This window comes from Cryptomeria japonica, chromosome 6 (assembly GCF_030272615.1).
Source record: "Cryptomeria japonica chromosome 6, Sugi_1.0, whole genome shotgun sequence".
Classification (NCBI taxonomy): Eukaryota; Viridiplantae; Streptophyta; class Pinopsida; order Cupressales; family Cupressaceae; genus Cryptomeria; species Cryptomeria japonica.
Window position 1 is genome coordinate 487,958,074 of NC_081410.1, and position 13,441 is coordinate 487,971,514.

The window sequence follows — 13,441 nt, forward strand, 5'->3', positions numbered from 1 at the left end:
CGATGAGATGGGAAGTGTATTGCCGGTATCTTGTTGGACGTCTCTGTTGCTGGCCTCTTATGACTCCTATCAGTTTTTTGACTTGTTCTTGGCTCCTGTACTCAAGGATTTTGGAGTGATTCCCAATGAGCCTCTCGCCCGTTTCTCACAGGTCCAAATGAACTGGATGCAGAATGAACGCCCTCCTTGCAACTAGTTCGTGGGCCCAGATTTCTCTTTCATCCACGTGCATGGTTTCTCTGAAGAGCCATTCCAACTACCTACTCACGTGACTAACAGAACCCTAGCTCTGGAAATGGCAAGGCAACTGGTAAGGGTCAAGCAAGCAATTGGAGCTGGGAAGCACGATACTTCCATCACAGAGGATAACAAGGCCATTGGCCCAATTACCCTAGTAAGAAGAAAGGTAGTTGAGGAAACCCTAACTTCAAAGCTGGTGCAGCTGAGTTTCGTAGTAATTGATGACCTGTGGAGTTATGACCCTGATGGCTGCTTGAGCAAAAGGAAAAACACTGTGAAGCATGAGCCTCGAGACTCATGGGCAGAATGTACCAATCCCCGGGTTGATGACCCAAGTAAATATGTGGGTCCCGATGATTTTCCTATTTTGGATCACCCCTCGTGGTTAAAATTTTATTCCTCAGTGCAAAGAGTCAACCCCGCGAAGCCAATTCCTTGGGCGTTGTTAGAAAGCATGAAAGCTTTATCCTGGCCCAAAAAGAAAAGGGAAATTTTTTTGGTCTATCGTCAGGAAGTGAATCAGCTTAGAACTAGCCTTGGAAACACACACTTGGATGAGCGTTTTGAGCAGGAATGGAGTAAAGTAAATAAATCTGACGATGAGACAGGTGACAGTTCCTCGCGCGGGGACTCATCTCTCGAGATGGTTGCTTAGCAAGAAGTTGGGATTATAAGAGCCAGAGCCAGAAATCCCTCCTTCTCTAGACAGTGCAACTTGTAGACCTCGTTCACAGTATAGTAAAGAGGCGGTCTGAGAAGCAGTCCTCTGAGGGCCCCCCAAAGAAAAAACCATATCTCAGTGGGTCAGAAAAGATTGCACCTAATACATCAATGACATCATCAATAGATCTTCAGTTGCTACAGCCTTCAGCCAATCAGGTACGTCCCTTTTTCCCTTCTTCCCATTCTCTGGATGTTCTTGCAGCTGCTCTCACACCTATCATGTAAACCTTAGTCCCTACTGCCCTTACGTTGGCCCCTGCAGGCATGACAATTAATCCCCAAGATGTGCTCGCATAGACTTCCGCTCCTCTCCCGGCCGGAACCCCCATACCTAAAAATTTTCAGTTGCCCACATCAGAAGTGGTCCCTGTGTCGCGCAGGCTAGGTTTCAAAGAGTTTTCCCCCTAGAGTATGGCTGCGGTGTCTGCCAGTTCCTTCCCATTAGTGAGTTCCCCTTTTGTCCCATTATTTTCCCTGCTGGCGGTGACTCATCTAGTCCAATCCTCCTTCGCTGCCCCTTTTTATGATCGAACCATTGGTTTGAATAAGGCAAATAAGAGGAAGGAGAAGGAAGGTTCTCGTTGCGCTCATCCTCACTTGCAGACCTATTTTAGCGAGCAAAGAGATTGCCTTTACTTTGCAAATCTAGTTCCCAAGGTTGACAAGCCAAAATCCCAGATGAGGCCTGATGATTATTGGTGCAGGAGCACCCTGGCAAACCTACAAGACTAAGAAGACTAGGAAGATGCAAGGGTGGAATCATGAAGCAAATCAAGTCAATTGGAATGTATTGAAGCCTATAATGGCCTATTGTAATGATGAATTTAATAAATTGTATAAAAGTCCTAAAGGTCTTGATAAAGACCTAAGGACCAAAATGCAATGTAAATGGGTTAATGGTACCTAGGAGTTTAGATAGGTTGAATAATGGTCTAATATGCTTTAAATGATCATACCATGATTAAAACCCATTGATTTGATAGGTTTGGTTGATTGCAAGCATTAAAAATGAAGTTTAAATTCAAAACTTGACTTCCAACAGCTAGTTCCAGTTTTGGTGGGAATTAAGTTTTGGAGTGGTTTAAGCACTTTAATCATTCTAATCAGTTGGGGATTGGTTGGAGTTGGTTGGGGAAGGTCTTATAAAGTCTTTAAAGTCATTTTGGTGTGGTTGGATGATGCTGGTATGGACTTGTACGGACTGTCTCAGAAAATTAATAAAAAACTCTTTATTTCTTGTCAAATCCTTGTTTTCTCATGCTTTCTTTGCATTGATAGACAGAAGGATCACCAGTGCTGTACATGGAGAGTTAATTTTTTGTTCCTTTCATGTTTTTGAGTGCATTTTGAAGTCTTGAAAGTTGCATATTTACATTTATTGCTAACTGTCCCAGGAGAACCAGGGATTTCTCACTAATTTGTGAGACTCCAAGCATGTGTGGATCCATCCTATGAATGTACAGGTTTGATTATCATAGGATGGATGAATAATAACTTGTAAAATAATTTCCTAACCTTTGATTGACAGGAAGGAGTGAAGAGTGCAGGTGTACACCATGAAAGTTGCATGAAAGTTGAAGAAAAATGATTAAAAATGTGTGAAAATGAAGGCTAGGGTGTAGCAGCAGAGAATATAATTGAAAAAAGGGGGTATTTTATGCATTGAAGTGTTTAGACACACCATTGTGAATATTTTTGAACTTTGGTTGAGCCTCAGAAGTGAGCGGAGGTGGGATTTCTAGAAAGCCCTAGTTGTAAGGTTGATTTAGTGAGGTTTTTGGAGTTTGGGTATCTAGGAGTGCAACCAAAACCTAAAACCTAGAAAATCCTTGGATTGAGACCATAAAAAGAAACTATACAGAAGGGTTAAGCCTGGAAGTGAGTTTGGAGGGTACTTCCTTCACAAAAGTGACCTAATTAGCCCTCACAATGACTAGGGACAACAGTTTTTTGAAGGCTTTGTTTCAAAACAATCATAGGAAATATTTTAGGTGTTGATAGAGGTTGATATTGGGTATCTAAATCAGTCATAACATTGGTCTATGTTTTGGGAAATGTGTGTGAAAAGAGCCAAAAACAGTCTAGCAGGCTACTAGGAAACTAGGCCTAGTGAAGGGCTAAAATTGAGTTTTTGTATCAGTTGATGAGTTGAGGGTTTGAAAACCTTGGAGACATGTTATTTGAAGTTGTTTGATGTATGTGGAGGTGGAGGAAACACCTGATTAAGGTGAAGACAAGTTTTGAGCCTATTGAGGCACTTTGAGCATTTGAAACACCATAGGAGTGTTGGGGTTTGGGTCCATATTCCATTCTAGTTTACAAGATTGCAACTAAATCCTCCATCCTCTACATCAATTATGAGTTACAAGAGATGGGCGTTAGTCTCCAAAGCACCATGACATCTGACAAGGTTGGGATGATGGAAGAAACTTCTAAAGTAGTGTCCACGGACTTTATTAAGAAGAGCCGTCATTTAGAAAAGCTCCAAGTAGAAAACTCTAGTCTCTGTGATTCTCTTTCCCAACAAAGGAAGGAAGATAAGGCTCGAGTATCAGAGATCAATCATCTACAAAGCCTGCTAGCTCAAGCAAACACAGAAAAAGGAAAGTTGCAGTCGGCCATCAATAGTGTTGGTTCCTAACTAAAAGGTCACGAAGTGACAAGAAATATAGCCCTGAAGGAAGCGCAAGATAGAGATTCTGAGATACAATGACTAAAAGCTACTTCTAGGGATGTCACCCAGGTTTAGGTGCAATTGTGCGAAGAAATCCTTCTCAAAGAAGGTTATGCCCGTCAACTGAGTGAAGCCCAGGTGTCACGGATGGATGAGAGGATGACTTTCAAAACCGAACTGAAAGCAAAAGAAGTAAGTCTCGAGCAATCCGGAAAATGTGTTTCAGAATTGGAAAATCTTCTACAGCAGGAGCAGAATCATACATTGCAGTTGCGACAAACTGTCAGGACCGGAGAAGCAAAAATCTTAGCTTTAGAAAATCAGGTGGCTATTGAGCAAAATAAAATCCAGCAGCTCCAACAGGAAACAGTTGGGAAAGATAATGAGATATCTCGATTGATGAGTATCCCACCCCCTCAACCAATTTCCCCAGACTTCTCCACCATGCTGATGGAGCTGTATGTTTCTCATTGGGAAAGGTAAAGTAGTTCTGCCCATCTTTGCAACCGGTGTTAAGATTTCTCAGTGATGCGCAATCTCTCTGTGTTGAGGCCGGGCACCTTATAAATAATTCTATGCTTATCATCGGTCTGAAATTCCCAATAGCCCAGACTCTTATTTAGTTGCTTTATTCCTCTCTAGAGGAGGAGCTTAGGGAGAAAGGGATTGCAGATCACCAACAATTGATCAAAAGGACTAATGTCTTCATAAATCACCACAGGATAATTATGCAAGTGTCAACTGCTCTGGTGCCTTTGCAATTTTCAGTACCAGACATTAAGCGACGTGTCGAGAAATTTGTTTCTATAGGCTTACCTTCTCCTTTCCCTGTGGATGGTTCTGTGCTATGGATTGAACAAGTATTGCAATAGATTGAGATGTTACAACAGGACAATTTTTATGCAACGGCTGGGAAGCCCTATTTCAGTGAATGAAGTGGAAGGTCTTTTGCATCCTCTAGGCCAACTCTCTGCTCTCCCGAACCAGGTCCACGATGAACCTGTACCTTTGCCCCTGGATGAAGTAATTTGCCTGGAGCAATATTTCCAAGAGTTGGAAGCGCAAGTTACTCTCTCAGAGGATGAATGGCTGCCCTTGAAGCAAGTTTTTGATCTTTTTCACCCCGTTGTGGGTTGAGGTTTGGTCTTCGAACCAGTAATTCCGGGTTCTTCTATTCTGCAGGCAGAAACGCCCCTGATAGTCGCCAGGAAATGTTCACCTTTATTTTCCCTGATGTAAGTTCTTGGCGGGCCTGGTTGTGATTGTTGTTTTTCTTTAGCCAGCAGGGATGAGTGTGCATGACACTTGGTGGCCTGGCGTTTCTCCCTCAGTTCTTCTTTGGTGTCCCATTTTTGAAGCAGCATGGGGGTGACAAATGGCAATGCTCATTTATTGTTCTTCTGGGTGGGTCCACTCATTTGCACAGTTTGCAAGCGGTTTCCTCGCCGCAGTCCCCTTTTCCGTAGTCCTTTCTCTTTTGACAGAATCAATTCAGTTCTGGGTAACCTCCAGGCCGTTAAAGCAAAAGTTTGAGTTGCAGGGTTTGTTTTGTTGGGTGCGGCCTCTATTGTGACATGCCATGTTTTTCTATTCCAAGGAGGTTGTGCCAGTTTTGGATTTTCAGGAGAGCTATTTTTAGAAGCAGTGGCGTATTTAAGGGGGGATTTCTCTGTCGTAGAAGGGAGGATTTTTTAGAGAAGAAGAAGAATGGTCTAATTTGATAAGTAGGAGTTTTCTTTTGTTTCTAGCCTTTAAAAACTATTTGGGATTTGCTATACGAAGATTATTCAGATTGTGCCTGTGGCCTTTATGATGTCTTTCCTGGCTTACTGTTTATAGTGTTTTCTGTGCTATTGTTGTTGAAAATTCTGACAAACTTTGGGAATATTTTGTCTAAGACTTCACTGATTAAACTATGTTTTTCTATACTTGTTATCTAGTGAATGCGTGATGAATGTGTCCTTTATGTTTTCTGGCAAATTTGGTTGTGGTTTTGATTATGTCTTTGGCTCAGATGCACATGGGAGGTCTTGGGTTTGAGTCTACTCAACTAGTTCTTAGCTCAAAATAAAATCTATTATTATTTATGAGTTCAATTGAAGTCAAAAAAATATGTAATTATTTATTGTATATCTTTTAGGATGGAGATTATGATAATAAAACAAGGAGTAATGAGTATGGATAATTTGGTGTCCACATAAATGGTAGAAGATTTTGGCCTAAGATGGATGAAGTAGTCACACCGATACAAGATTAAATGGTTGTAGTAGCAAGATGAGATATTAGTAAAATATTTGGTAAGGTTCAACATAGGTGCATATTATGATGAGGTGATATGTGACATTGTACTGATGGATGTGTGTCATATATGGTGTAGGCATATGATTAGAGGGATAACAACTACACTATAAAAATTATATCTAAGATAAAATTTGATGCCCCTTTAAGGACAAGCGAGGGATAAATATAAAGATACAGGTATGATGAGAATAAATAAAAGGTACAAGTTTAAAAATATATAGTTTTGAGATCATTCCTTCATAGATCTTATCAAACATTGGTAACTTGATCTTCTAAAAATAAGAGGCACCAAGATGTATGCTCCAATAAAAAGCTCATATTCATAAAAAATATCCACAAAGATTAGAATAATAATATTTTTCAAGAACATTATGTTGAAATGGAAACTTGATTGAAATAGAACTAAACACTCTCAATAAATTAATCATTGTTAGAGGGATGAACTAGGATAAATTTATGAAGGAGATATATTTTACATCAAAACTAATAGATATCCAAGCAAAGAAAATAAAATCTATAGGTGAAAAAAAAAACCTTGAGAATTTTAGCTACCTAAAGATGAAAAGAATCCAAAACATTTTCATAGAAGTTGAAGCTCTTTTGCATGACTTCTTATTATTTAAATTATGCAGCAGTAACACGATAATAATTAAGGACAATTTCATTGTCATCATTTTATGTATATATAAAATATGGTCCACTAATTGGATAATAAATATCACTTTGAATGAAGTTTGTGTTATACAAGGTAGTTTAACATCTTTAATTTTCACACATTGCAATAGATGGTTGGCCTAGCCTTAGCAAGATATGGGACTGATAGCACATTTAATCTCGATGTTTGATAAATCAATTCCTATGTTGGAGTGATACTTACCACACATTTGGTTTATCTTGAGAGAGTTTTGGCCTCATTATTTTTTGTTAGATGCTTCACACTCTTTAGCTATATGATCATTTGTTTCACTCTTTCTCTCCTTTCTAGGATCTTTGTGGTACTAAAATCCTCACAATAAATTTGCTAATTCATTTTGGTAGTGAATTATAGTAGATGACCATCCTTGTGAAGATCAACAAAGTTAGATTGAGAAAAAAAATATTCTTCAAAGATGGTGAGATTGCGACTGCCATTTTATAAATGCTTGGTATGGATCTCATTAAAGGATTTAGCTGACATAGTGTTGACATTGGCATCTCTTTCATATTTATGTTTAATATCTATACCATCATTGGTAGAAAGGAACTCACCAAGACCATGAGACAGCATTGCATTTGGAATAAAAATATAATAATGTAGAAGCAATTGTTGACAACATTCCTCTCCTAACTATCACTACTCTTCCTCTCAAAATATTTGAATGTCATATATTTACTTAGATTGATATTGTTTGTGCCATTAAGTCTATATTGATGGTATTTAATAAAGAATTTAAATAGATTCTCCATAAACCTAAGAAGACATCCTCAATTTGTTTTGTTAATATCTTACAATTAGGGCGTTCCATGAGGACATATTTCTTTGAGACATTTTGTCAAACAACTCACATGCCTTGCTCATGCTTCTACATTTTGTTTATATTTAAATCATGGTACTCTGAGATATTGAAGCTTGGCTTGCAACTATTTTACAAAACCTTGAGCTCTCTTGCATCCTGATGATGGATCATAGAGTGTGATTCAAAATGTTGATGGTTAGATTTCCTTTACACAATCAAATCTATAAACTGTATACAATTATGGTACTCTGTCACATAATTATTCAAGTCATTCTGTCAAGCAATTCATGTGCCTTGTTGAAGCTAACACCTTTTTCATACATGCCTACAAGGGAAGTTGCAACTAAATATGACAAAGTTCCTCTATCATTTATGCAATAATGAATGTCCATACCTTGTTCTAAAGCTCCCATTTTTGCATGGGCTAGGATGATATTGACAAAGGTTGTGTAGTCTAGGTTTACACACACCAATCACATTTGGTTGAGAGTTTCTGAATCCTATTCAACAAATACATTTTCTGCATATCCTGCAATCATAGGGTTCCATGACAACACATTTCTTTGTGGCATCTGGTCAAACAGTTCATGTATTGTGTCTATGTTTCCACATTTTGTATAGATGTCTACTAGAGTATTTCCAACCCTTTTAATACACTTTTATGGATACTGATACCTTGATAAAAAACTCCCATTTTGACAGAGGTGAGAAGTACATTGGGAAATAAAATAGATTGGGAAGGAAAATTGTTGCATCAACTCCATCGTGAGGATGCACTCCCATGTCTTTTATCTGCTCCAAAAACCATTTGCACAAAGCAACAAAGGCCCTGAGTATGTTGGAAATATGCCTCAAATTCTCTTGACCACTGTTTGGGTTGATCGGGGTAACTTACCCCAATGGAACAGCTTGCGGGAAGGTATTAGGTTGGACTCTTTCTACTGGGACAACTCTGGCCGATGAACTTGACTTCTCAGATTTGGTATTGACTATTGGGAGAGGTTGTTATTTGCTACATCAAAATCCTAATGTGTTAGCTGTCTTCCAGTTTGAATGCTTCACATATCAGAATAGGTGGTCTTAGGTCATCCCGATGACATGACGAAGTTGACTTTTCTTATCGAGATAGCATTGGCTATCAGACATGTAGGTTAGATGCAGATCTAACGGTCATCACTTCACTGCAATGTGAAACTGCTCGTTGAATACCGATATAGACTTGGCGACAACGTGGGATAAAAGGCGTACAAGTTAGATTCAGATCTAATGGTCATTGCTATACTGTGGTGGGAAACTGTGCAATGTATAACTATCCAGAGTTGACGACCAAGTGGTGGGGCCTGACAAAAGAGCTGCTTAGATGGGTTAATGAGTGAGCAAGTCCGAGATGATCGGACGATTGTCACTATACCACTATGACAAGGTGCACAAAGTTTATCCTCCACAACTTGGCGGCCAAGGTGGGGCCCGACAAAGAAGAGCTTCATTCCGGGTGGTTAGTGAGGCCATGCTAAGGTGGTAGGGCAGGGACCCCGGATCCAATCAGAGGCTGCCACGTGGCGAAGCACAGAAATAGATCAAGGAAGATCGCACGATTGGGGTAGCTGTTTGGTTGTCTTGCCAATATCCTGATGGAGTCGCCTTCAGTGATTGAGGTATCATCTAGAGATAGAGTCTACCTATTGGAGTGCTATTCCGATGAGTCGATGAAGATGTCTACTATTGTATCTGGGACCGAGATTTCTTGTTCATAGTTTGGTCAATGACCTGATGGTTTGGTATAGACATCCTCAGAGTGATTGGGGATCAGGGAGACACCAAGAAAGTTTTGCTGATGCCTCGATGGGATCATCTCTAGGTCATCGGGAGATTAGAGTAACTCATTTGGATTCTTTCTGATGGCCGATGGGGAAATATCCGACTGCGAATGGCCGTCCGGACTGAAGTCCAAAAGACTAGTAGGCAGACACTCAGAATGTTTCTGTCAGGGTACTTGAATACGAACCGACCCGACTTCTAGATGAATCAGGGATAATTGGTTTTCATGAGTTCATGAACCGACTAGCAGTTGCTCGACGGTTACACTCCGAAGTTGTTATTCTAATTGACAAGAATGTAATGATCTGATTCAACAGATGAAAGGTTTGTAGTCAGAGGATCAAAGTGATCATTGTTGTATTCTGTGGGGAGTTATTTTATAAATTAGAGTGTGGTCGAGAAGAAAAGAGGTTGAATGATGGTTGATCAGGGTAGAGTGAAGTGATAGGTTTGTGCTGATCAGAGTAGAACAAAGTGACTACGAAGGGATTCATAGAGGCTACGTTGTTATAGTCTTGCATGTTTGTAGTCTTGAATGTTCTACATGATGTTATAGAAGAGTTCCGAACTATGTAGACTGAGAATGAATACCTTCTTTGTTAAGACTGTATTTTTATTGTAATCTGTTTACTATAAATAAAGCAGTCTTTTAGCTGGGTGGTGGGTTTTTTCCCGTAAGGGTTTTCCCACGTAAATCTTGGTGTTATTTCTTTGTGTGTTTGGATATTTGAATCATCTACCCATGTCATCTTAATGTGTTGCAAAAGAATTTTAAAAGGCATACTTGCTTTATTCCCCTTGGAATTGGCATAGGAGAGAATTTTTCACACTGTGCTTTCCTTACAAGTGGTATCAAAGCCTGGCCTATTTTGTTATCCTTGTTGGGCAGGGTTGGTTTTTTGTGTCAATTCTATTTTTAGTGTGCATCTAGCAGAGTGTTTATTTGTCTTGTTTGTAGATTGAGATGGTGAATGCTTCTGGGTGAATGGAGATCGAGAAATTCAATGGTGTGAGTTTTGAGTTGTGCAAACTCAAGATGGAAGACTTACTAGTTGATAGAGATCTCTGGGTTGCTATGACTGCAACTTCTAAGCCTTCAGGCATGAAGCAAGAAGACTGGGATCTTGCAGATAAAAAAGCTAGAGGGTTAACCAGACTTTGTTTGGAAGATTCTATTCTACTAAATGTCCATGAGGAGAAGATTGCTAATATTCTATGGAAGAAGCTTGGAGACATTTATCAAGGAAACTCTCTAGTAAATAAGCTATTCTTGAGGAAGAAGTTATATTCCCTAAAGATGGACGAGGGTACATCTGTTGTAGATCATTTGAATGTTTTCAACATGATCGTTGCTCAACTAACCTTTGTAGGAGTCTAGATTGATGACGAGGATTGATGTATGCTTCTGTTATGTTCTTTGCCTGATACTTGGGATCATCTGGTAATGGCCATTGGGAGTACAACAACCAAGATCACAATGGATAATGTGGTTGCTTCGTTACTATCAGAAGAAACATGAAGATAATCTTCTGAGATGGTCAAGGAGGCCCTTGCTATTTGTGGTAAGACAGAGGACAAGAAGTCTAAATCCAAGTAAGAGGAAAGTTCTACTCCTGGCAAGAAGTCCAAAGTGAAGTGCTAGAACTGTCACATTCAGAAGGATTGCAAAGTGAAGAAGAAAAAAGAAAACAAGAGTTCTTCTAATTCTGGGTCCTCACAGAATGAGGATGGAGATGCCTTCTGAGATTCTTTAGCAAGTCAGACATCTGGTGGTGTCTAGTTCAATCACGATGCCATGTGAGACTAGGTACCATGGGTCTTTGGCAGTGATGCAGATTCATCATTTGATGGTGAATTTTATTCATGTAACTAAAGATGCTCACATCTTGAAGATCCATAAAGGGGTCCTTTTTAGAGATGTTGTTTATGTCATAGTTTGACATTTTTTCCTTAGTTAGGATGTTTTATATTATGTCTAGGTACACTCTTGAGATGCATTTAGAGTTTTGACATAATATGATTATGTTCATACAGAGCATGTAATCTCTTTGGATGAGATATTTTAGATCATGTGTGTCATGTTTATGTTCCTGATTCTGCAGTTGAAACTTTGACATTGATCTTGGTTTTGTTTTTATGTTTTGAGTACTTTGATCATTTGCTTGGTACTTCATGATAATGTGGTTATGCATTTGAAGTTTTGGCATGGGTTGATCAGCTACAGGTGCTCTTGGAAATGTGGAAACATAGATGGTGCTGGTTTGGAATGAGTAATAGGTTCAACTGAAAGGCTTTCATATGTGATAACATAGTTAGCATTTAGAGGTGAAGAAAGGGTACAATACAGGATGCTGTGAAGATTTGCTTGTAGGTTCTTTGTTTACAGTTAGTATTGTGAATGCTCTTGGTACAAAGGTTTTATTTACTTCTATGTAATGTTAAAAAAAGGATCTTTTTTCAATTCTTACATTACCTATACAGTGGGAGCTTCTTGGTGTGTATGTGACTGTCATTGCATTTGAAGTTTGAGACTGTGAGTAACATGTTGTATATGTTGATGATTTGAAATTCATCTTGTTATACCATGAAGGTATGTATAGTTGGATGTACTAGCACTTTCTATGGGTGTTATTCTAGCTATGTTTGTAACAAATGTTGGTACATTTGAGTAGCCTTGGGATCGTGAGGTTTTTGTTCTAGGAGTCAGAGTTATGTTTTTCTTAGTAGATAGCTTCAATGTGTGTCTAGTGGAAGTGGCATGATAAAAGGTGGGAGTATCCATGAATGAGATGAGACTTCTCTGCATGTGTATCAGTGGTGCACAAAGTAAACTATATTTTTTGATGGTTTATGATCAAGTGGTATATCAACATTGATGGACTTTTGAGTCCATGGTTCTCAATGGTGTTGGTATGTGTTCGGCATGGTAGACAGGTCTAGTGGATTCCTCAGCAAGTGGGAGATTGTTGGATATATGCCTCGAATTCTCCTGACTAGTGTTCGGGTTGATCAAGGTAACTTACCCTGATGGAACAACTTGCGAGAAGGTATCAGGTTGGACTCTTTCTATCAGGACAACTCTGGTCGATGAACTCGACTTCTTGGATTTGGTATCGGCTATCAGGAGAGGTTGTTATTTGCTACATCAAAATATCGATGTGTTAGCTATCTTCCAGCTGGAATGCTTCACATATTGGAATAGGTGGTCTTAGGTCATCCCGATGACCTGACAAAGTCAACTTTGGTCATCGAGGTAGCATCGGCTATCAAACATGTAGGTTAGATGCAGATCTAACGGTCATCGCTTCACCGCAATGTGAAAATGCTCTTCGAATATAGATATAGACTTGGCAACAAGGCCAAATAAAAGGCGTGCAAGTTAGATGCAGATCTAACGGTCATCGCTATACCACAGTGGGAAACTGCATGGTGTATAACTATCCGGAGTTGGTGACCAAGTGATGGGGCCCGACAAAAGAGAAACTCAGATGGGTTAACGGGTGAACAAGTCTGAGATGATTGGACGATTGTTACTATACTGCTATGACAAGATGCACAAACTTTATCCTCCGTGACTTGGCAACCAAGGTGGGGCTTGACAAAGAAGAGCTTCATTCCGGGCGGTTAGTGAGGCCATGCTAAGGTGGCAGGACAGGGACCCTAGAGCCAATCAGAGGGTGCCACGTGGTAGAGCGCAAAAAGAGATCAAGGAAGATCAGATGATCAGGGTAGCTATTTGGTTGTCTTGCCGATATCCTGATGGAGTCACCTTCGGTGATCGGGGTATCATCGGGAGATCAGGTCTTCCTATTGGAGTGCTATTCCGATGAGCCGATGAAGTCATCTACTCTTGTATCGAGGATCAGGATTACTTGTTCATAGTTTGGCTGATGACCCGATGGTTTGGTGTAGACATCCTCAGAGTGATCAGGGATCAGGGAGACAAGAGGAAGGTTTTGCTAATGCCCTGATCGGATCATCTCTGGGTCATTGGGAGATTAGAGTAACTCGTTTGGAGTCTTTTCAATGGCTGATGGGGAAATATCCGACTGCGGATGGCCACTTGGACCGAAGTCCAAAAGAATAGTAGGCAGACACTTAAAATGTTTCTATCGAGGTACTTAAATATGAACTGACCTGACTTTCAGATGAATATGGGATAATTGGTTTCCATGAGTTCATGAACCGA

General features: G+C 39.8%; 1 protein-coding gene across 1 annotated transcript in view; it reads left to right on the forward strand.

Annotated features, from left to right (window-relative positions):
- Positions 1-10,237: 10,237 nt before the first annotated feature.
- Positions 10,238-13,441, forward strand: part of LOC131052762 (protein NRT1/ PTR FAMILY 4.5-like) — a 73,657-nt gene continuing 70,453 nt past the window's right edge. Inside the window, exon 1 of the mRNA XM_059222110.1 lies at positions 10,238-10,398. Within this exon, the coding sequence (XP_059078093.1) occupies positions 10,238-10,398 (161 nt within the window). The remainder of the gene's footprint in view (positions 10,399-13,441) is intronic.